The sequence below is a fragment of the Diadema setosum genome, chromosome 15 (assembly GCF_964275005.1).
Source record: "Diadema setosum chromosome 15, eeDiaSeto1, whole genome shotgun sequence".
NCBI lineage: Eukaryota > Metazoa > Echinodermata > Echinoidea > Diadematoida > Diadematidae > Diadema > Diadema setosum.
The window spans coordinates 22,535,203-22,560,697 of NC_092699.1; the positions used below are offsets into that span (position 1 = coordinate 22,535,203).

The window sequence follows — 25,495 nt, forward strand, 5'->3', positions numbered from 1 at the left end:
ATTCAGCATTGCAATTATGTATCTCAACCAGTGTGAAAATGGCCCCAGAGATTTCAAACATGTCACTTCTGGTCCTAGTAGTCATTAGATCAATTTCACTTTCATAAAACACAACCTTATTATTTTTGTCACACTGCATGATAGGAGTACTTACAGTTTTTCTTGGTGTCCGTTATTCTTTCAACCAGCACAGTAAACTAGTGCTTGATTGGTTTTCAAACTTATTCAAAATACATTTCTACCTTTTTGACAAAACTTGTTCCTGACAATCAGAGAGCTTGCATAAGGCTTGCCTGATATAATGACAATTAATGCATAAACTGAATTCTGGGCATTGAAATGCATTAAGCATTCAGTACAAGTGAATGAAATGGCATAGAGCATTTTTTCTTTCTTTATTTTTTCTTTATTTTTTATTTTTTATTTTTATTTCTATTTTTATTATTATTATTATTATTATTATTATTTTTTTTTTTTTTTTTTTTGGGGGGGGGGGGGGAAAGTATCCATAGAGTTGAATACTCTGAACTTTAATATACAGTACCTGTAGAAATGCAGTGAATTTGAAAAATTTTTGTCCAACATAGAGAATATCACTGGATATCAGTCACCAGTGCTAGAAGTTTCAACAGTTTCGACACTTTCAGGATTAGTTATAGTGCCACCTTTCATCAGATTTTCACCTGCAGCCTTGTGCTTCCATGAATCCATACTCCTCGCTCACTTTGGATTACAGCTGCCTGACAACCGCTCCATCTGCCCTTTAACTGGCAGTATCTGACTGCTAGAGGGCAGTAGGTTAATTCCAGCCCCAGCGGCTGCCTGCTGTGGTCGGTCACAGGGCCAGGGAAGGGAGGAAGGAGAAAAGGAAGGAGAAAGCTGGCTTCTTATTCATCTCAGTATAGTAGTTACCCACACAACCTGCCCCTGTCCTTTGGGAGCTGGTCTCCCTGCTCTGCTTGTACCTTCCGTCAGCTTTAAAGGGGGTAAACATTGATTTTGCTCCCAAAGATTAGGGTTCTAGAAAAGGGTGTCTGTAACTTGGCTGTACCTCCTCCAAGTTCGTAGAAATTCAGACATAAATGTTTCATTTTCTTCATCTATGTTTCATGGGTGCAGTCCAGGTGTTAAGTGAAATTAAATGTGATGTTGCAAATCTATATCCAAGATTGAAGGAACAATCCCTACCCCTTTTATGATCTTATACACTTTCCATACATAAGATGTAATATGTATTTTTTCACACTATTTGTATTAGATTATTTCATTTCATTGAAGCTAATGCTTATGGCTGCAATATTTTATTGATGTACTTATGAAGCAATTTAATGTTCAACTTTTAATGGCAGTAATTGTGGTGCATTTACTTTCATGAAGATTTTTCTTGATTCAAAGAATTAAAAGAATTCAAATTTTCATCACAAAATTTTCTTGACTTTACATTGGCAAGAAAATAGAAGACTGAAATAAGTTTGGTGTAGATCCACATTAGGCGTGTCTTCATCAGCCCGAAGTTTCAAAATAGCGCGCTATCTTGCGGTTACCAAACTAGTCCGATGTCAAGATAGCGCGCTATCTGTGTAGTGAAGACGCAAATAGCGCGCTATTTGATCGGGAAAATTTCCCCCAAAATCTTGGTCTAGTTCGTGAACTAGAGCGCTAATTCGTGAAATAGCGCGCTATTTCGGGTGCGTCTCCATCAGCCCGAAATTTTCTCGATCCCTCCACGCTTCTGGTTAGCCAGCTGGCTATTGAAAGCGCATGTACAAGCTGGTGATTGTGTATAGTGCATACACTCACGGCGTATTCAAGGATCACATGTGTGTACTATAGGCCTACTGTTGCACGTTGACATCTTTAAAACCAAGGAGGTGATTCCGTGCATGCTAGCTGTTTTTTGTAAACTTCTTCTTCTGGTCCACTCTACCTTAGCTAAAGATTCTTGCAGATTGTGTGTATTTTGGACTTGTTTAAACATTGCAATTCGTTCATTTCATATAAGATGTGTCAATGAACAGAAGAGTAGCTTTATTAATATCCCTTTGGAGAGAATTTGCTGTACTGCTCACCTCCCTGGTTGTAGTATCGTACGTACGGTGTTGTAGGAGATTTTGAGCGGGGAAATCCACTTTCGAACAGCGAGCTAGGCAGAGTAATGATGCAAAGTGCGCATGCGTCAATTTTCGGACTAATTTCCCGAAGTAGGCTGTTCGAGCTGATGAAGACGCACATTCGCTCTATCGGGCTATTTTCTAAGACCGCAAAATGTCCCGCTAGTTGAACTTCGGGCTGATGAAGACACGCCTATTGCTGTTGTTTTATTTTGTGTTCCGTTATAGCAGATTGATGGATGAGGTGAGATATTCATAGAGCCATTTGTCTGTTGGGTCAAAGTTCATGGTTGTAAGCTTGTGAGTGGATGGCCCTGACTGTTTCTTCTCTGACAGGGCTGACCCAGTGATCTCAGCCGAATCAATGGATTAAGGTAGTGACAGATACAAGCCAGGACCACTCTGATGTCGGCTGATGCTAGCATCTTGTTATAAAAGATAGCTTAAGATCCAGGCTGTAATGCATATTATTTCTACATTACTTTGCTGGAGGGCAAGCAGGCCATTGGTAGGTTACTTTTCACCTTACCCCCATACTGTGAAACACAATATTTCGTGGCATGAAATTTTCACGTATTGGAGCAGATGGCCCTTTTCGTGGTATGCACTTTTCGCAAGTTGCCTCTAACATTCAATGCTTATAGTGTAGACAAGAACTTTCATGTACATTTTAATTTCGCGAATCTTGGCTCTCGCAAAATTCGCAAAATTCAAATGCACACAAATATTCCTCATTTTACAGTATTATATTCCAGAAAGGAAGACTGTATAATTGAAATATTGACTGAAAACACAAAACAGTATTTTCTAGTGTGTTAAAGGACAAGTTCACCTTCATAAACATAAGGATTGAGAGAATGTAGCAATATTAGTAGAATACATCATTGAAAGTTTGAGGAAAATCAGACAATCCGTTCAAAAATTATGAATTTTTGAAATTTTTGTGCAGTCACCGCTGGATGAAAAGACTACTGCAGCGTATGATGTCACATGAGTACAACAATATAAGGAAAATATAAAGAGAATATCACAAAATTTCATCTCTTGAAAAAAGTACAATTTCCCTTGACTTGTTACTGACATATGTTATGGGTAATATTATTCCCCCTGCCTTTAGAAAGAAGCAAGTCAAGAGCTCTTTTATTATGCGAAAAAAAAATGAAAATATGTTGAATTTTCTTTCAATTTTCTTTATACTGTTGTACGCATATGACATCACAAGCTGTAGTAGTCTCCTCATCCAGCAGTTCCAACACAAACATTTTAAAAATTCATAACTTTTGCATCGATTGTCTAATTTTCCTCAAACTTTCACTGATGTGTTCTACCAATATTGCTGCATTCTCTCAATCCTTATGTTTACGAAGGTGAACTTGTCCTTTAACTGTACTTGTGTGCTGGTCACACCCCAAGGTTCAAGTCAGAGTGATGGAACAAAATATAAACATAAGACAGTATAAAACACAAACCCAAGACAGTATTAGTACCGCTACTTGGGTAAACCTACAATTTCATTTGAAAGCCTTGTCCCTTGCTTTCATGACAGTCAGAAAATTAAGTTCAGTGTTATCAGAAGGCAGTTACCACAACTGCAAGAGGGTGTGCTATCCAGTGCTGAGGAGCAAGAACTTGTCTTGCCAGTGTCAGCCTGTAGAGTTTTAGATATATCATTTCACAGCCCATCCAATATGCTGCTTCAGAATATTGCCATTTATACTTTTGCTACCAGAATGTACTATTAGCATCATTATACTGTATTAAAACATAAACAGTTCTTTTGGTCACAAAGTCTGCTGTTATCATGTTTTCAGTGTACCCTCTATTCTGTATTTGGTTTTAAAGGGAAGATAAACCCCAAGAACAATGTGGATTGAGTGAAAGCAGCAACATTAGTAGAACACATTAGTGAAAGTTTGAGAAAAATCGGACAATCGATGCAAAAGTTATGAATTTTTTAAGTTTTGGTGTTGGAACCGCTGGATGAGGAGACTACTAGAGGTTATGACGTATGAGTGGACTACAATATCAAGAAAATATAAAGAAAATACTACAAAAATCCATTTTTCATGAAAATTACAAATTCCATCAACTTGATATTGACATATGTTAAGGGTAGCAATTATTCCCCCTGCTTTCTGAAAGCGGTTGGTCCACTGCTCTTTCATAATTCTAGAAAAGTGAATTTTTGTTGAATATCCTTTATATTTTCTTTGTATTGTTGTCCACTCATACGTCATATCCTCTAGTAGTCTCCTCATCCAGCGGTTCCAACACCAAAATTTTAAAAATTCATAACTTTTGCATCGATTGTCCGATTTTTCTCAAACTTTCACTGATGTGTTCTACTAATGTTGCTGCTTTCACTCAATCCACATTGCTCTTTGGGTTTACCTTCCCTTTAATAATACACCAGTCAATATCATAGCCAAGTTTGCTCTTTACTTGCTTTCAGATCGATGAGTATAGCACTAGAAAGTTCGACATCAGAAATTCTTGTTTGCACAGACCATGACATATCCCTGAAGAATCGTCATGTATTCAACAAATAAATTGACTCAAAGATGTTCATTTGTCCCTGCATTTGTGTGGTTCAGTTTTTCCTGTGTATCAGTGTACTTTAAAGGACAAGTTCACCTTCATAAACATAAGGGTTGAGAGAATGCAACAATATTAGTAGAACACATCAGTGAAAGTTTGAGGAAAATTGGACAATCGATGCAAAAGTTATGAATTTTTAAAATTTTTGTGTTGGAACCGCTGGATGAGGAGACTACTACAACTTGTGAGTCATATGCGTACAACAGTATAAAGAAAATGTAAAGAAAATTCAACATATTTTCACTTTTTTCGCATAATAAAAGAGCACTTGACTTGCCTCTTTCTAAAGGCAGGGGGAATAATATTACCCATAACATTTGTCGGTAACGAGTCGGGGGAATGTGTACTTTTTTCAAATTCAAAAGATGAAATTTTGTGAAATTCTCTTTATATTTTCCTTATATTGTTGTACGCATGTGACATCTAAGTTATTCACACACTGCAGTAGTCTTCTCATCCAGCGGTTACTGCACAAAAACTTCAAAAATTCATAACTTTTGAACGGATTGTCCGATTTTCCTCAAACTTTCAATGATGTGTTCTACTAATATTGCTACATTCTCTCAATCCTTATGTTTATGAAGGTGAACTTGTCCTTTAACAGATGAAGTGGCCTGCTAATACTAAATTGTAGTGTATATCGTGTGTTTGTATCATTTTGACTTACTAAATCACTTTAATAAAAGTGAATGAAGCAGCCTTGAATGCAGGCTGTTTGAAAGGTCAAGAGGAGTGTCCTACTTTTTTATGGGGATATAAAAGGATATGACAATTTTCTCCCAGATCAACAGGAGAAGTGCTCAGCAACACTGAGGAGAAGTTTTCATTATAATGTTTGTGTCAATAGAGGGAGACATTTCAAATAGTTGTCAGCAGACAGCTGAGCCTCACTTGCTGTGCCTTCCATATGATTTAGAGGTCTTCCTACAATAATCTTTACTCCAAAGAGAAACACAAGCATTTACGAAATCAAAATCATACTTTTTTCATTATACATTCAATGTGCTTCAAGTTTAAATAACCCGATTCATGTCAATCCTGATATTTTCACATTTCAGGTCAAATTTGGCTGAGGGAAGCTGCAAAAGCCAAACTGCACTTCTTTTACTTGTTTTTCCAGAAAGAATTGGCAAATCTTAGTTGTTAAAAACTCTGAGGCCATTTGGTATGAAGAGAAGAATTTCTAGTCTCATGTCTGGATTGATTTTGTGGTTGAATTGATCCTCAACAACCATAAAAGTAACCAGTTTTGTGTTTAATCCTTTGCAGTCAGACCGCAACGCTGCTGTTAATGAGCTCAAATCAAAAATTTATCGTATGCGCAGGTTTTTTGCGCATGTCCTTCTCAACACCCGAGATTTTGCGAGATAATTCAGAGACAAAGTGCATGGTCTACGAGATTCATTTATTGACGACATGAAGATCTACTCTCCGTGACTAATTGACATGATTTGTGAATATTTGATATTAATCAGACCTTTTAATGCTTATATCATGTGAAATGAACTTAAGATACCGTTACTCTTATCACCGCATCCTACTGACAATTTTAAAACGATCCTAGAACATATTATGACAAGGCTTTCTATTTATTGATCACCCGACCCGTTCCAAAGTTGAATCAACTCATTACTGATATCCAACATTCTAGAGATTCTTGTTATAATAGTACACTAAGAACTGAATCGGTCCCTCGCTTAGAAAACTATAAAAATTGAAAGTCTCGTCGAGTGAAAATCGTGGAGTGGCAATTTGAGATACATGCATGATCATGTGCTCTCAGGGTATCATTAGTTAAATTACTCAGCGATGTATACAGTGGAATTAGATGGAATAATTATTGTAATTCACAATAGAGATCCCCAAAGAACTATGTGTGCACAATAAGTTTTAGATCTTTTATTATTGATTAATAATGAGCCATTCATTAATGCAACAGTTACTGCTAACTGAGTAAACAAAGTCCAAGCCAAAGTTGAGCTGTCGATCAGAGTGGAGTGTTGTTCTTGTTGTTGACGTGGAGATCTTAGCCCGAGCGCGTATACATACATCGTGCGCACGCACACACACACTCATAGGGTCCTACACTTTTATCTACACACAGAGTATTACTGTATGTACAGCACACGTTTACTGTCCTTCCGCGCTGACCAACTGTTTCAACTCTCCACTCAGAGGGAATTAGCCAATCAGAAACGCGTATTCGCGGGAAACTGAAATCTCGTCAAAAATTAACTGTACAACGCAATGATTTATTCGATCACCTGACCCGTTCCAATAATCAGTCCACATGAAGTCATCATATTTCCATAGTATGATATTTCCTCTTTCATTTCATACCTCTTCGATTTTGGTCCACGTTTACTTCATTGTTCTAATGCACCCCCTAAGAAAAATGAAAAATATGCAAATTTTATGTTTTATAATTTCCTTGCTCAGTATATTTTATATGTCACAACCTTTCAAGTAGTCGAATGTCATTAAAGTACAACTTTTCAGCTTTTTATCGATGTATTAATCAGGAAGATTGGTAATGTCGTTTAGATTTACAGGGACTCTAAAAATATGGTCTTCCAGCTCATTACGTATTCATGTCCGCAAGGTCCATGCATACGCGTACGATAAATGAGAAGGCTTTTCAGGGTGTTGCGGTCTGACTGTTTGTGTGTTTGGAGTACCAGTTACAATGTAGTACAGAAACTCCCATAATGTTGTACAAACTGTTTACAAAGTCTCTGGCATCAAAAAAGGGCTAATCTGTCAGTGTCATGAAGATGGTAAAATTCAAGATTATCTCAGCTAAAATGAAAGTAGGTTAATATATTACATAATGAGACATGTCACAAACACCACAATGTAATTGTTCTGAAATCTTTTGGGAGCTATAATTTGTTCTTGATATGCCTGAATTAGTTGTATTTCCTACACAACCTGCCATTTGCAGTTCACCAAAAACATAGAAATTACATGTTACATTTTGAGATGATGATGCTGATGATGGTTTTGAAATTGCTATTGCCACTGCATCTTTCTTGAACAGAGATATAAGATTGCATATTATCACTTCTTACGCAAGCATTTGTAACATTGCAAACATATTAAATGTATTGATTTTTGATTATTATTATTCATTTATTCTTCTTTATTTTAATCCATTTTTTTTTTTTGCTACAATGTGAGTGGAAGATGGAAGAGCAGGTAAAAAAAAGTGAGATATTACAGAATTAGCAGTAATATTTTCATATCTGATCTGAGCATCATGTAATGCATGATGGATATGCATTCATGAATTTATTCTAATCAGTTCTGCAGAAATTTCTCAAAATTTCGCTGTGTTCTACAAAGTCATCAAGGTTGGCAGTAGAAGAGGATAAAGCTACCAAAGAAAGAATGCTTTTTTACTTCATCATTTACCACTCTATGAAAGGAAAGTTAAATCTCTTGAAATAGCAGTGATGCTGCAGCTTTCTCTTGGGGTAAAACAAAGTGAAATGTCTCCGAATCTGTATACATGCCTTTTGGATTTGAACTCATATGCACTATTCCCCTAAATATCCCGGATATGTGGAAGCTTTTAATTAATTGGAGTATGCCTGATTGAAGTGTCTGTCAACAGTAATCCAAGGGTATCTCCGGCACCAGGTTTTAGAAAAATATCCCTGCCTCTCTTTCCAAAGACGTCTACCTTGGTCTCTTTCCCTATCTCTGTCACTCATTTCATACACGTAGTCAGTACTTCCCTAAAAATACAGAACTCTCTCTCTTTCTCTCACTATACACACACATACACACCCACATATATACACGGGCCCTCTCTCCAACCCATATTTCAAACCTCAAGGAGCTTTTAGTAGAGTGTGATATCAATGCTACTTCTTAAGCAGGGAGGCGACGTAGCCTGCCACTTTGTACCAAGTCTAATTGAATGGTTCCTCATGGATACAACCGTTCGTCTATTGAACCCCCTTCAGACGGTTATCCCCCTCCCCCAACCATTCAGATATTCATACCCTTCGTATTTCCATTGTAAATATGTTATTTGTGTGAAACTGAACTGTTTGATACTGATGAGGTATCACAAATGGACATGATAATTGAGCTCATGGTGATACAGTTTCCATAATAACCTTTGTGTTTGGATGGTATAAAACATGAACGCATTCATCCTTCCAAGAGATTTAGAAAGCAAAAATTGGTCGTGATAGAACAAAAATATATATGCTATTTATGAATTTTTCAGGTTATCAACAAAGACATCATATATATAATATATATATATATATATATATATATATATATATATATATATATATATATATATATATGCTTATACAAGCCAAGTGAAAATATGACCATTGCTCTCTGACTAAAACTTTGATGGTTGAACCTGAGCACAGACGAATCATTTCCATTTCTTCCACCAACTGGTATCTGTATATTTTGTCATCCAAGTGTATGTATGAAACCAAATTATGTTGTATTTTTTTTCAAATGTTGAGCAAAAGCTAAAATGTCCAGGAATTCATGTTTTCCCCATTCAGAATGAAATGTAGCCATCTTGATGTGAACTTCTTGGTATCTATAAGGGGCAAAATATTGTCATGGCGACAAATGTGGAGATTTGATATCGCAAAATTGATATGATTTCATCATTCAAATTCCGATTTGACTTTTTTTTTTAAATTCATAGAATCAATGTTGATACACCACATGATGCCTGTATGTTATTGAAAGAAGGGTTTAATATTGAAAAGAAGGGTACACATTCAAGATGTGATGCTCTCCAGGGCCCCATTTCATAAAATGTTGATATGATAGCAACTCTTGCTGGAATGGCAATTGTCATGGTAATGACAAGAACCCTGCTTCCTGATTGGCTGTTGCTATTTGAAGTTACCATTCCAGCAAGAGTTGCTATCCTAAACATCAAATTATGAAATGGGCCCAGATTGCACACTTTGGTCATGAATTTATTGATATGTTTGACAGCACTTGCATAGGTGATAATCATGTTCAGATAGGCCTACAGTTAGCCTATTTCGGTTGAGTCCAGTGTAGGGATTTAGGGAAAGAAGAAAAAGAAGAAGAGCTACCCATATGCTGGAACTCGATACAACAAATAAGTGTGACTTTAGTAAATATCTAGCTTCTTTTCCCATACAGTGGACTCCTGTTATAACGAAGTCCTCAGGACCGGCAGTTTTCTTTTGTTATATCGAAATTTTGTTGTAACCAAACAAATTAACATACAAAAACAGAGAGGGCTTACTATTGTAGCCTGAATATTTGCTTCGTTGTAACCGGAATTTTGTTATAACCGCGTTCGTTATAACGGGAGTGCACTCTACACGTGTACTGCATTCTTCTCTGGTTACACTAGGTTGTTTGAATAATGCGGCAAGGTGCAATAAACCCAATATTGATATCTGGCTCTCCGAGGGGAAATTGAATTCTTTCATATCCTGTTCCACATTTTGCTCTGCTTTGCCCGATGCCGATAACCATCGGTGTTCAGTCGCTCCACTCTGTTTGAATTCAAGTTCACAGACGTTTGCAAATCAAAACCGCAAAACTCCTGACAGAGTTCCCAACCTGGAGTTCAGCAGCCAGAAGTTGACTGAACTCTGGCGGCTGTAGCTGCTCTCAAAATCTTTCCCCCTGTCAAGAGTGCTGGTCATTGAACAGATATCAGTATTACTGACTGTTAATTTCGTTTATTGAGGTTATTAAATGAAGGGACAGATATTTCTGTCTCCTGGAAATAAATGTAAAATATCTTAGATGGCTTGGACATGAAATGAATTCAACTACATGTGCGTAAGCTTATAGTTGGAATTGCGCTAAAACAGTTGCTTTCCTGCTACTTTGTCTTTGTGAATGTGACTTTGTACATTTCATAGGGTTATAATCATGAAGATATTATACACGTCCAGAAGTTGTGTGTCCAAATATCTGTCCCTGAAAGCAAGTTTGTACGGGATGCATAGTTCAAGGTATCTGTTGGGAGAATGCCTAGTTTATGATGAGGAAATCACAGATTTTCCTCCTGGCCTCTCAGCTGATCATTCCTTCCCCCAGGAGTGCTGCCCCCCCCCCCACCCCATCCCCCCCCCCCCCCCCCACTCCATTAGACAGTAGGATGCGAGTGTTAATTTGTCCACTGTCTAGTTACCCCCTACAGCTGGGGAGGTTTGGTGTACATGTGAACATTGAAGTTTGTGTGTATTACAGTAACTGTGTTTTAGCATAAGCCGTCAAGTTTTTGAAGTTGTGAAAGAGAGTGAGTTTATGCTTGTGACATTTGCTTTGGTATCTCATTATTTATTTATTTATTATTATTATTATTATTATTATTTTTTTTTTTTTTTGGGGGGGGGGGGATAAAAGTCATGCTAATGCTATACCACCTCTACTATGATTTCTACTAGGACAACTTCTGCTATGACTGCTATTACTACAACTACTGCTACAACCACTACTACTACATTTGCACTGTGCTACTTACTCCTACTTTTGGTATTGCTGCATAAATACAAATTATTGCTGTGTAGCTGTTCTTTTTCTTCTGTTTCTATGGCCAACACTTCCACTGTTTCTGTGCTAGAATATTGTTTGCTCCTTTCCCTGCTACGTAATTGCTATTTCTACTACTCATTCTACATGTTCTTCTTGTTTTATGACTATGTTGTAGGAACTGTAAAATGAATTGGCTAACACTACCACTGCGGCCACTATAAATGCTACTTCTTTCTACTTTCCTTACTAATTACTTCTACTTCTACAACTTATATACATGTACTTCTTGCTTGACTGCTTGCAATGTTTTATATTTTAAACCAATGGTATCTTTGATTGTAATGTGTGATCATTTTAAGATTTCTTTTTCCTGCTGTCTATCATAAATTATGTATCAGTGTGATTATGAATGTGAGATGATGCAGGATAATTTTTTTTTTTCCAAATTCCATAATTTTTGCAACATTCTGAATCTCTAAGCATAGCAATAGGTGGATTTATTAATTTGTAAATTTATCTTTGTTGTAGAAGCAAAATATCCAGCATGTGTAATTACATACAAATACTTGCTTGAATTTTGGGTGTATATTTCAGCAGATTTCAAAATCTTATAAAAAAAAACCCCTCATATATGTATGCAAGTTGCTGAATTCAATGATATGTATACATGTGTAAGAACAGGGAATATGGGTAGGTACAGGCATTTTGAGGGGGAAATGTATAACTGCTGTACTTTTCTCCATGAGTTATAATAGAAAGTTTAACGCTATATACCCTCTAGCCGTTAGTATGCTGCCCCCTGTGGTGATAGGGTGTATGGCACTAATTCGGTCGGGTCCTCGACGTCCTGTGCGTGTTTTGCCTCATCAGCCAGCGTAATGAGGTGTAAACTAATTAATTATTGGGAGAAAATTTTGCTTGACACCAGGTTATCGCAGTGTTCAAAGAGAGAATGTTTCCTGCTTGTATGGTCAATAGAGATAGCAGCAAGGTGGAGATTGCAGGATGGTGGTGGGGGGGGGGGGAAGGGGGTGGGGACGGTGGAAAGGTAGAAGAACGGGGGGGGGGGGGGGCGGCAGAGGGAGAGTAGAAAGTGGGATGGTCTAATGCATACAGGTATATAAATAATAGTAGAAGTAGAAGTAATCATGATATTAGTCGGAGGTAATGGTAGCAGTAGAAGTAGTATGTACTGGAAGAATTAGTGGTAGTAGAAGTAGTAGTGATACTTGTAGTACTATAGCAGCAGTAGTAGTAGTAGTAGTAGTAGTAGTAGATTTTGGAGTAGAATTAGCGTGATAGTAGAAGTAGTAGGGGTAGTGGTAGTATTGAGTAGTAGTAGTAATAGTAGTAGTAGTAGTAGTAGTAGTAATAGTAGTAGTAGTAGTAGTAGTAGTAGTAGAAATAGTAGTAATGTAGTAGCAGTAGTAGTAGAAGCAGTAACAGTAGTATTACAACTAGTAGTAATAATGATCTTTAGTAATATCGAAACTGATGTGTTGCTACCAGTAGTTGAATTATTAAAAATATATATATTTTCATTTAACCCTGGCTTTGTTGAGTGTTTCAGTTAAAGTATGAGCTAAGTAAAGAGTTTAGTACTATACATGCAGTGTTTTATATTTGCAAATTTTGAGAGTTCGCACTTCCAAACTAACAACTCTCCCAAATTTTGCTTCCTGCAACTCAAATGTGTTGCATTTCATCCAAGGTGGGAAATCACTAACTTCTCCTTGAAAGGTATAACAGGTATTTCTCATGCCATTAATGTGACTTTTGAATATGAATTAAAAAACGAGCGGCATTGTCTTGCGAGTCCCAACTTAGGAAATATAATACTCATAAAATATAATTCATGGTGTATGCAGTACTGTATACGCCAAATATTTAGCGAGTCTATACTTTCGCGAATCTGGACTCCCTGACATTTTGGTGAGTGGTTAAATTCGCAATTGTGGAGTACAGTACTGATCACAGAAATGTATGCATGCAGGTCACTTTCATGTCGGGATCAGAGTTAATATTTGTTTTAGTGTCTCTGAATCCGTGAATAGCACCTGCTTGTGAAATTCGCAAAAATAAAAACATCACAAAATACTTGGCGTATACAGTATATAGTGCACTTTCTGTATTTAAGGAAGTGGAAAATCATTCAGCTCTCATCATACTTGTTTCATGTTACCCTCCACTCAATCATGTGCTTGATGGTAATTATGTAATTATTCTTCTCACCCCTCACTGCTCTCTCTCTCTCTCTCTCCTTCCCCCACCCTTCATACAGGTACTGCTTATGGCACATGCTCTGAAGAGGATCTCGTACGCCACCTGCGATCCCGACTTTGGCCAGTTTGCCTTCCTGGCACGCAATCCGAAGGGACCCGTCGGAGTCCAGTACTGCCATGTCTTCATCACCCAAGAGGGCTATGAGGTGGGTTTGGCTCCATCCAGGGGTTCAAAGGGCAGAGGTCAGAGGTCAAAGGGCAGATGATGATGATATGATGGTGATGGTGATGGTGATGAAGATGATGATGATGATGATGATGATGATGGTGATGATGGTGATGGTGGTGATGGTGGTGATGGTGATGATGGTAATGATTATGATGGTGATGATGGTGATGATGGTGATGGTGGTGATGGTGATGATGGTGATGATGGTAATGATTATGATGGTGATGATGGTGATGATGGTGATGGTGGTGATGGTGATGATGGTAATGATTATGATGGTGATGATGGTGATGATGGTGATGATGGTGATGACGGTGATGACGATGATGACGATGATGAGATGAATGGAAAAGGAAAATGTGTTATGGATACTGGCAGAATTCCATGACCATTACCATCCCTTTATCATGCTTTTCCCATGGTGATCATGTCAATTGCCATAGTCTTGTCTTAAAAAACCCATCAAAACCACAATGAGAACTTTGTTTTACTGTCACTGAGCACCTCATTTGGAACAACATCATGCATTGTTTGAATGAGAAAGGTTTAGACCAGGAAATTACAGGCAAACATTTACAGACATTTATCGCCGATTCATGCCTGAAGGTTACTGTAAAAGTGGAAATTTTCGCGGTGTTGAAATTTTCGCGCATTTCGCGCAACCAGAAACTAGCGCGAAAATAAAAACACGCGAATATTTTTGCTTGCCATACGTTCCTGTGCGTGATGTCTTGATTCCGCGGAATTAAAAACACGCGAAACTCTTTTGACCTGGCCTAGCGCGAAAAATTAGTCGCGCGAAAATATCCACTTTTACAGTATACTCCTAGGCACCCTTCAGTGTATCTAATATCTAAGTATATGCCATATCATTAGACAGACAGATGTTTTGTTTTCTACTAGTTTATATATTTTTTTTAGGGGTGGAAAGTATGGTCTGTACAGTTTAAGATATGTGGAATTTAGTTTTCAAAGTCATCATAGTCCTTAGGGAATTTTGTTGCAGAAATTGTCATCTTTTTGGCATGAAATTGACACCTCCAAATTTCACTGCATTATTCATATTGGAGAAAAATTTCAGCCTCGTCAGAGTCATTCAGTGTGCAAAAAATCAGGAAGAAATCAACAAAAGTTTGCCCATTTTTTTCTCAAGAAACAGGAACTTGTAGCTTATGAAATGTGTTGCCAATTTGAGAATCAGCCATAAATTTAATGATGAAGAGGCTTTGGAAAATTCTGCTTCTGAAATATGCAATTCTTTATGAAAAACAAAAGGCTCAAATGAAACACAATTATTAACTCTACCTCATTTACTGCTACCAGTGAACAATGAATGAGAACAAGGCCACAAGAATGGAGTTTTTAGGACTGGTTCGGTTATACCTGTTTTGAAAATGCAATGTGTCCACCCCACTAGTTGTGAGCTGTCGACTTCATATGCTTCTGCCTAGCCTGGAATTTGTTTTGCCTACAGCCAGTGTTGCTAGGTAGGAAGAACCTCAAATGAACCTCAGGAAAGGTTTGGGGTTGCTATGGATTACTGTCGTGAAGGAAGTATGCATAAAATTTGAAAAAAAATATTAACGAGCCGGTCAATTACAGCGTATATCAGTTTGGTGGTGAGTAGCTTTTTGATGTACCTTCGCCGCAGTGCATACCTGCAAATTCGTGGCCCTGTATCGCCAGCCTGGAGTGTAAGCAGGTGATGTGTTTTGGGAGCTGTGGGGCTCCATATCTCAGGAAGGCATTTTAGGGAGAGTGGATTCACGAAAATCGTCATTAGGAAGTTTGCGTTAGCCGGTAATTTACTTGCGATGCCCCACTTTCGCCTGGGAGCTAATGTGCCTAATTCACATCCATGTACGCTCTTTCAAAGCGCTGGCTTCTTCCTTATTTTTTTTTTTCTCTCTCTCACACTGTCGACCCATGAACTCTGCAGAAGCAACATGTGTTGTGTTTGTATTTTTTTTTAAGGGAGTGTGTACTCGCTGTCGCTCACACACACACACACACACACACACACACTCACATACACACATACACACAAGTGCTAACGAACCACTGCTACGTGGGACTACCGGTTGCAGTCGTATCTAGTTTCCATGCTGGTTGCACACGCGATGATATGGCTCTGCACGCAGCTTTTCTTTAAAACATGCGGAATAGTTCCCACGCAGGAAAAATGATACACGGGGTAAAGCTCTGTAGTCATTGTCAATTTTGAGTCCTTCTTCTGTCTCATAAGTTTGTGGGACTGCTCTTAACTATTAAGGGTCAACAAACTTTGTCACGTTGTGTTTGCTTGTGTGTTGCAGTGTAACGCAGTCCAGAGTGTGATCTGGAACCTTTTTTCACCCCTCATTGCGCCGTTTGCCAGTGATTCTTGGAGAGGAAACTGCAATCCTATGTCTTTCTGTTACCATTCTCTGAAGGGATCTAGAGCAAGTAAAATGACCAGCGCTGATTTAGTAATACTTTTCACATTCCATGGACAATAACGTAGTTGATAGGAGGGAATTGTACGCCATAATGTCTCAAAAACGTAATCGGAATAGACTGAGTCGGGACTGCGATAGAAGACCTGCCTCAGCTCTAGTACAGTGTAAAGCAAAGGTAAGAAATTAGCATACTGACGACAAAATATCTATTTATTTGTTTATATGTATATTCACCTTCAGCCCCGGAGTGTAATATAGATTCCAAAAAAAAAAGAAGAAAAAACTTGGATGAATTTCACCATTAATATTTTCCTCACTCTCTGCCATTCTTCAGATGTGAATGTGAAAGCACCGTGTAGGTATATTGTCACGTCGATACCACGCTGATTTCGTGAGCATTTATGTGTATGTCTATTCATTTTATGTAGGACTTGTAGGACCGTGAGTGTTATCACTGATAAAATGTGTGAGCTGCTCACCTTTCTTTAAGCCACAGAGTGCTGTAGAAGCAGTATTCAATGTACTGTATTTTTTGTAAATTGTGATGCCGCCATAACTTTTATCACATGTTTTGTTTTTTTGGCTGTTTCGATTGGTAAATTGCAGCTCAGGGACAACTTGTGTTCTTACACCTTAGTGGGAAATATTCCAGAATTCGATTATCATAGAATTATACTAAGACCCATGTTAGAAACCCATGCTTAGAATAAAAGAGAATAGATATTTCTTTTCCATACTTTGGAACACTTTGTTTATGCAGTCAAACTAGATAGATGTGTACAGACTTAAAGAAGAAATAAATGCTTTAAAATGGGAAAGGTCACATCTTTAGAAAGATCTTTTATTCTAATCCAGAACAAACTACTGCATAAAGTAAAATACTGCATGTGGCATATATCTAACAAGTCTAATATTTTGCGAATTGGGACTTACCGACAATTTTGTGAGTGGTTGAATTCGTGATTGTGGCATACAGTCTGAATGGAGAAATGTATACATACAATTCACATTCATGTTGGGATGAGAGTTAATATTTTTGTGTGTTTTTAATTTTGCGAATAGCATCAACTCGCAAAATTCGAAAAAAATAAGATCCTCACGAAAAATTCAGCGTATACAGTAGTATTAATTCTAACACTGGACGTTAGATACTGGACCAAGCAATGCGCACCAGAACATCAAAGAAATGTCTGAACACATGAAAATACTCCTATTAATAGGACTGGAAAAAAATATTAAATATTAATGAGCATCCAAGCTATTCCTACCTTGCACATTTGTGTGATGTGCTGCATAGAACACACAATGTAGTCTTCAGACAATGGAGAAGTTCATCAAACTCACTACCAAAGGTTCCAAAGAAAATGCAATACTGTAAAACCAGGAGTGTTTGCATGCATTGTAATTTTCGCGAATTTTGTGAGCGCCAAAATTTGCGAAATTAAAATGTATGTGAAAGTTCCTGCCTACACAATATGCATTTGATGCCAGTGGCAATTCGCGAAAATTTCATGCTAAGAGAAAGCCCATCAGCTCCAATTTGCGAAATTTTCATGCCGCGAATATATCATATTTTACAGTATGCCAGACTTTTGACAAAAATGTATTAATCATGTGTTTGAATTTGCGTTCTTTGACCACTTGGACGAACATTTATGCCTGTGTGAGCATGATACTGTGGGACTTGCGGCTCTATATCCTTTCTGAAGGATTGGGTATCGGGGATAAAAGACACAACCGCCGCTGCCAGCGGATCCAAACCATGTACCTCAAGATTAAGGGTCTGGAGATTTATCCACTGAGGCGCAATGCATCCTCACCGAAATATCAATTCTGGAAAGCATTGCAGCAAACTGTATGAGCATGATGTCCCCATGAACTGATGGCGTCCTATGCTGTGAAATTATTAACAGTACTTTGCGATCAACAAATGCACCGGTAGGACCCCATTATAATGACAAAACGTGACCATTAAGCTTGCAAAACACTCTATAAGCAACATGTAATGCAAATAACAGATTTCATGTAATAGGACACTTGATTAACCTGGTATATCTGAAATACTGTAAAAGTGGATGTTTTCGCGCGACTAATTTTTCGCGCTTGGCTGGGAAAAAAGAGATTCGCGTGTTTTGAATTCCATGGAATCCAGACATCAACTACTGAAACAAATGGCAAGCGAAAATATTTGTGTGCTTTTATTTTCGCGCTGATTTCAGATTGCTCGAAATGCGCGAAAATTTCAACTCCGCGAAAATTTCCACTTTTACAGTATGGTAATCCCTTTGTGTACTTTTAGTGTCAGTTAGCACACAGTAAACCCGATAGCATTGTACACATTGTCCAAAGCTTCTGGCGCAGACAGGGTTATCGAATAGAACGTCTGCTCCTGGTGAGCAATTGGTTAAGGATGTACAAATGAGCATTAGAGCCATAGAATGCTGAACATGGCATCAGTCATCACAAATATGATATATAACATCAAATACCATGTGTGGGACTAGTAGGATTTTTTTTTTTTTCTTTTATGTGCTGGCTTGGCGTCCAGCTCTCCTTGTGGTTAGACTCTGTAGCCAAAAATCACCACCTGTCACTGAGGCATGGGGGTTTAGTGTTGGAAGTAGTTTTGCGCCAAAGTGGCAAAAGTGGCAAAATTGTCAGCATTTCAGGGTTGGCAGTATGATAAGGTCATCATTCCATATCATATCACAGCTGACTTCTGTGGATCCAAAGTGTGAAAATTGCTGATATCCGGACAATTCCATTATGGTTTGTAAATTTGATCACAAATCTAGACCATCATGTTTAGGTTTGTCAACATCTCTGTATAAATGGAATCATTCTGTGGGGGAAAAAAAAAAAGAAGAAAGAAATCCTACAAAATAATCACTTCCTGCCTTGGTATTGACAGAAAAATCTAAATCATGAATACACACATTTGCTTTGTTGAGCACTGATGTGTCTTAAAAGCCATCCAGTTGCATTAACAAAGTCAAATTTAACTTACCCATCCTACATTGTAGAATCAAGTAAAGTTGACTGTAAGATTGATTTTGACCTGTCCTTTAAAACTTTGCATACGAGCAAAGCATCAAGTCCCATGTTAAAGTGAGTTTGCTGTTTTATAGCTTTATGTTAAGTACATCATTTATGGCATTAATTACATTATCAACATATGATTTTATATTGAAATTCTGTTTTGTGTGTAAATGATGGGAAAGTGTTATTAGCGTAGATCCTTATTCAGATGTTTTGTTAAAAAAAGAACAACAAAAATACATTTATATAAATAGGTATTTACCTGTGATCATGAAGTAGCTTTAGATAAAGTCTTGTACAACACTGACTCCTCCCACTATTAAAGCAGGTACATGTATGTCATCTTCCATTGTTACCATGACCCAGCTATGCTCTTGGCACAAATTCAGACTATTTCTGTTTTGTTTGCAAGTTGGATTTTTGTTTTTGTTTTTGTTTTTGTGAAAGTTGTGACATTTCCCCCTCGAACACTGCCTCTTAAACCTTTAAGGCAGCTGTCCCAGACTCTTATCCCAAGGTACATGCATTCAGGATGTTGTTGTTTTCTTCAATTGTCTGTAATGTAAAGTACAGGTAAGGAATGATATAGTCATTCTATTCAGGGGTCATTTAAAATCTAACGTCATTTTAAGTATGTGGGACTAATGCGTACTTTGAAATGTATGTAACATCAAAGAAGAAGGAAACTTGACTACTGCAGTCTGAGTTATGAGAATCTGAACCTCATTTTAAACATGTGGGACTAATTATTAACTGTGCCGTGTGAAAAATCAGTGCAAAGTTTTATACATTTTGAATAGATGAAGTGGGATGGTCTCACTGATTTTCAAACTTTGCATTCTCTGTCTCATTTCTCTCTTTTCTTTTTGTTAGAAACCAAGTGCATGATTTCTCACAATTCTGTTTGTGAATCAATCAAGTTTTAACTTCATGAGCTTTGCTGAGACACTGCAGTGGGTTTTAGATTTTATTTGAACATCAGCTGTGGAACTTAAATCATGCTTTTCAGAATTCTGTAATTGTACAAAGATGAGATGCTACGAATATGTACTACAGTTGTGTAAGATTTTGATATTTGTAGAGTTTGCTCTGATTTTCAATTGCTCTGAAACTCAAGACTGGAATATATAATTGGTAAAATATTGAATTTATGATTTATACTCAACTCTGATATTGATTTGAAATCATTATATATTTCTAATCTCAAATTGGTCACTGCTTTTATTTTTGAAGTATCATGATACTGTATATTAAATCTTGGCAATGACCAATGCAAGTGTAATAGTCTTATGTGTGAAGGTTAAAGTCAAAAACTCAACTCGTATAACCCTTGCCTCGTAAGTGGTGTTTTGATAATTTTCAAGGTAAAGTGTTATGCCATTGGATACCATTATTATTATTGTTATTGTTATCATTATTATTATTATTTATTTATTTATTTACTTATGTATGTATTTATTTATTGTTATTATTTTTTTTTTATTGAAGCACCTTTCTGTGGGTTTGCTGGACTGTAGTATAGCTTTTCACAGGAAATTTTAATTACAATGTTGTGAATATTTTTTGTTTGGTGGGGCATCCATCAAGCTCCCAAAGTACATGAAAAAGAAACTTGCAACCTCAATCAAGGGCCAACCAATTCTTCACTTGACCTTGCGCATTGCCAATTTGGCCAGCATTTCATAATTGAATTATCCCTAATTTTGTACTTTGTGCAAAGGGGGAGAGGGATGTGTGAGTATTGTAGTTATTCAGCATAATGGAAAATTAAACATTTTCTCTTGACTTACTAATTATTTACAATTCCTGAAACCTTGACCACTTTATTTTTAAGGATGTATTCCACTAATGGTGAATAATCTATGGTAAGATTAATCTGGATGGTTTCAAATGTGTTTATTAAAAGCAAGAACAATAGCTTTGTTTGTTTGTTTATATTTTAGGGACCTTTCAAGGCATGTATATGCAGTTTAAAGGAATTTGCATTTTCAGTTTTACCGTGCGTTCCTCCGGCATCCAATTATCATTACAAAAACTGCTCTGTGGATATTTGATGTAGGTTCATACTTGGCTCTGGTATGCTTCTTGAGGTATAGAAGCTCTTAATTGGATTTAGGGCAAATATTCCTTGAGGTCAAAGGTCAAATGTCACTAAACTTTCACATAATTTTAGCAGTAAGTATTGCCAGTGGACATCTCTTAATGTCCAGTGCTAGTGTGTTTTGTTAGGAAGGGTGATATAGCTTTTGATGAAATGACAATGGTGAAAGGTCAAAGGTAAATGTTGATGGTTTCTGCTTACTTTAAAAATATCATTCTCTAGCCATAACTTTACCTGGGAATTTTCTTTTAGAATATCATTTGGTAAGAAAGATAGAATCAAATCAATCAGTTGTTTGAAATGACAATTTGAAAGGGCAAAGGTCACCAAAATTCAGCCATTTTCTAACCATAGATCCCCCTTGGTGTAAGTACAATCATTATTTGGTATAATGGATAGAAATTATAAGGAGGAAAATATTTTCTTTGTGTCGAGAGGATACAAGTTCAATCCTTGGTTAGTGATCAAGATTTCATAATTATATCATAATGTTGATGAAGGGCCTTATACTTATGGCAGATATGATTTCATGAGAAGCAGAGGTGTCCAAGTTGATGTGTACAGTTGTCGAATTGCTCTAGTAAAAAAAAAAAAATGCATTTTATAGATTCATTTTCATTTTGCGGTTTTTGTGTGTAGTTCTTGAGTGTAGTTGCTTAGGACGTTCCTATGAAAGTCCACAAAGTGAAAAAAAACCCCCCCAAAAACACACCTAGGGTTTTGTTGCCGATGTCAATGGCCCAGGTGCAAATTTTGGTTGTCCTGTACTCATTCTTTTGGTTGTTGTGGGAGCAATCAACTTGCTTCTTATCTTTGTGAGAGTACAGTGACCTTGTCCAGTGTGTATTTGGTTTCTTGGCTCCTACTGACATCACCTATAGAATCTGTGGTCTTCTTGTATTAGGACTGTGTGTGTGTGCATTTGTGTGTGTGTGTGTGTGTGTGTGTAACTCTGTGCAATATGTTTTGTTGTTGTTGTTTTTCATTGGTCGAGTGCCAGACCAGGGTGTTTAGTGGTCAGCTTGCCGGTGAGAAGGGAAATATTCATTTCATGTCATTAGTACGCTGCCCCGTGTACAACTGCGACTTGCCCCCGCGTGGTCATACCTTTTTGTTTGCCTGGCAAGGCCCCAACACAAGACGACACATTGGTTTGAATGTTCACGTGCATGCATTCTTTAATTTGATTTGATAGAGCTCTTGTTTTCATCGCTGACAATTGAAGGGATATTGTGTTATTATTCTCCTGAGCTAGGTGAAATACCTCTATATGTTTATGTTGGATTTGGTGAACAGTGCATGATCAAACCAGCAGAACTGTAAAAATTGATGAAATTGAACATGAGGTACAAAAGCTCAAAATATTGAAGAGTTTTCACGTATCTAATGAAGCAGTGATGTTGGTCAAAATATATATTGACCTTGCAAGTCCTCCTCGGACCTACTTGAAAATATTGTTCTTCTTTTTCTTTTATGTATTTTTAAAGTGAGTTTTTAAAGTCACATCGTTCAATCAGAATACTGAAACCTGAAGAAATGATGACTCGGTAAATGTCAAAAGGGGTTGTAGTTGCGTCATCATTGACTAAAAATATAGATTTTAAGGTATTTTTAGAACACAAACCAACCGGAGTGTTTTGAGGTGACAAAATTATCATGTAGTCCAATTTGCAAAAGACTGTGGCTCTGATATCACTGCTGGGAAAACCCCTCCCCCTAAAAAACAAAACAAAAAACAACAACAACAACAAAACAAAACAAAAACAAAACAAAAACAAACTAACAAACAAATAAAAAAAATGGTGAATTTTAGATTCCTATCTTCCTGAAGCTTCTTGAAGCTTAACCATTCTATATTAAAACGTGATTCTACACTTTTTATTTGCAAACTAAACTTGAATGTGGAGGGGAATTTCATTCTAAATTTCATTTTGCTATTAAATTTCTGATTACATTTTATACTACTATAGTTCTAAAGACCAAACTTTGTAGGGATCTTCAGTAGATGTCTACTACCCAAAGATGGTCAGCTTGCTATTGTTGTTTTTGTGCTTTTGGTCACATTGAACATGTGTAGTAATGGTGGCATATCACTCTCTCTTAACTTTTTCACCTATCGAGACTGCTTAAATTGAAACGCGATTGTAATGGTGCTTTACTAAAATCGTTCTCAAATTAAAGCATTCTTGCCATGTGAATGCAAACTGGAATCGCGGAGGGTGATTTAAAATTGTAATTCCAATCATGTTTCAAATGACGACAGTCCGGAGGTGTTTTCCAATCACGTTTTGCCAGAATTAAGCACCGAAACGACCGTGTGAACGTAATTGAACTCTAATCATGTTTGTTTGGTTTTTTTTTTTTTTGGCGGGGGGCGTAGATTAGGATGACCTTCAAACCACTCCTGCACAAAGGACAGCTCAAGAGTGATTGAAGGGAACTTGGAAAGAAACCAAACCTTAACCGCCTTGCTCTGAAATTCAAAACCGCAGAATCCGGGAAACCTTCCTCCTTCGTGTGAATGAACGATAATTCGAATCGTAATTGCAATCATGTAATTCAGCATTCAAATTCAGCACTCCTGGTACGTGTAAAAGCACAGATAGTCATGGCAACATTTATAGCTCAAGTTGAGTACATTCACGGTAAACTAGGTTGAAGCTTCCCCCCAGGGTCACTGCCTACTCCCAAGGACAAGCAGGTGCTCTTCCCAGATACTCTAAATAGACTCTAATGGTTATTTTTACAGAATTTTGATATATTTTCCACAGCAGTGCATATTTTGGCTAAAGTTGCCATGATTAAATGATAACATGGAACATATTGACTTACTAGTATACATCAGCTGAGCATGAACCATGTGGAAGTTGTTACTCAGATACAGTGTGATTGATTTAACTTTGATATGGTTAAAATCACAATCCTCCTTACATGTTAGCCAAGAAATTATCATTGTTTTCTAGAGTGATTTGCTGGTGTTCTCTGAAGGCTTGCGCGGTGTACCGTGTAGATTCTTTATTAGATAGATATGGTCCTGAAAAGAATGGACTCCTTTAGGCCCACTCTCATTCTATATATTAGAAGGATGATATGCAGTGAGACAGTGACTGTCCAGCGATTGTGGTCCATATTGTATGGTTAGTACTCACTTTTGGCATTTTTATTTTTCAGTACACGAACGGATGATTTGATTTGATTTGATTTGATTTGATTTTAAGTTTCATATTCATGGATTATCAGTTGCAGAGATACTGTTTCCTTTTGGTCCAGAAAAAACTCAATGACTGCAGTAGGTGGGAGAATAGTACCTAGAAAACTTTTTAACCCTTTATGTGCTAGTTAGCAAATACTAGGGAGCTTTAGATTTTAGATGCGCGAACGTTCAGAGGGAAAAAAACATGTTCTGAGCGTGCGCAGAAGCGCGAGTCAAGTCGATCTATTTTTAGCTTGCGTCGCCCGAGTTTTTCACTACACATACTGGGCTATTTTTACGTCCGCACAGTTTGCAACGTAGAGAACTACTTCATGCACTGATCATATGGGGGCGCGATCTAAAGCTATTTTTCAACACGACGCCAGGGAGAGGACAACGTCCAGCGCACTCATCATCTCAAACGTCCGCGCGTCAAAATCTAAAGCTCCCTAATATAAGGGGTTGTACTGTAAAACCAGAAGTTTTCATGCGCATGAAACTTTTGCCAGAATTTTGCCAGAATCCAAGATTTATGAAAGTAAAATGCACATGACAGGTTTTTTTTCCTAAACAATGCATTGAATGCCAGTGGCAATTTGTGAAAGTTTCATGCCATGAGAAAGGCCGTGGGCTCCAATACGCAAAAGTTTCATGCTGCAAATGTTTCTTTTTACAGTATTGGTAAAGGCACATTGTGCTGTATGCATGTGTTCTGTAGTCTATAGTCCAGGCTTCCAGTATTGCAGTCAGTATTTTCTTTCAGAAAAGGGTAACACAGTGATACACAATCTGTAAATGTTTCCAGCCATTAAAGAATTGAATTTGATGGTATACATCCTTATAGACAGTGGAATGATATTGGCTCTGTTTTAAGTTATTGCTCATATATATATATTTTTTTTTTTCGTTTTTTTTTTTTTTTTGCAGCTCCAAAGTAACTAGAGCTTTCATTCCTTTGTATTTGCAGTGCAAGATATTCAACCATTTTTAGCAGGAAAGCATAATGAATGGTTGTTCTTTTGGGGAGTATATGACACGATCATTGATC

The 25,495-nt window shown here is 37.3% G+C and overlaps 1 protein-coding gene across 1 annotated transcript in view; it reads left to right on the plus strand.

Moving 5' to 3' along the window:
- LOC140238815 (uncharacterized) overlaps positions 1 to 25,495 on the plus strand; it is a 123,528-nt gene that overhangs the window by 70,826 nt on the left and 27,207 nt on the right. Inside the window, exon 4 of the mRNA XM_072318715.1 lies at positions 13,507 to 13,653. Coding sequence (XP_072174816.1) covers positions 13,507 to 13,653 — 147 coding nt within the window. The remainder of the gene's footprint in view (positions 1 to 13,506; positions 13,654 to 25,495) is intronic.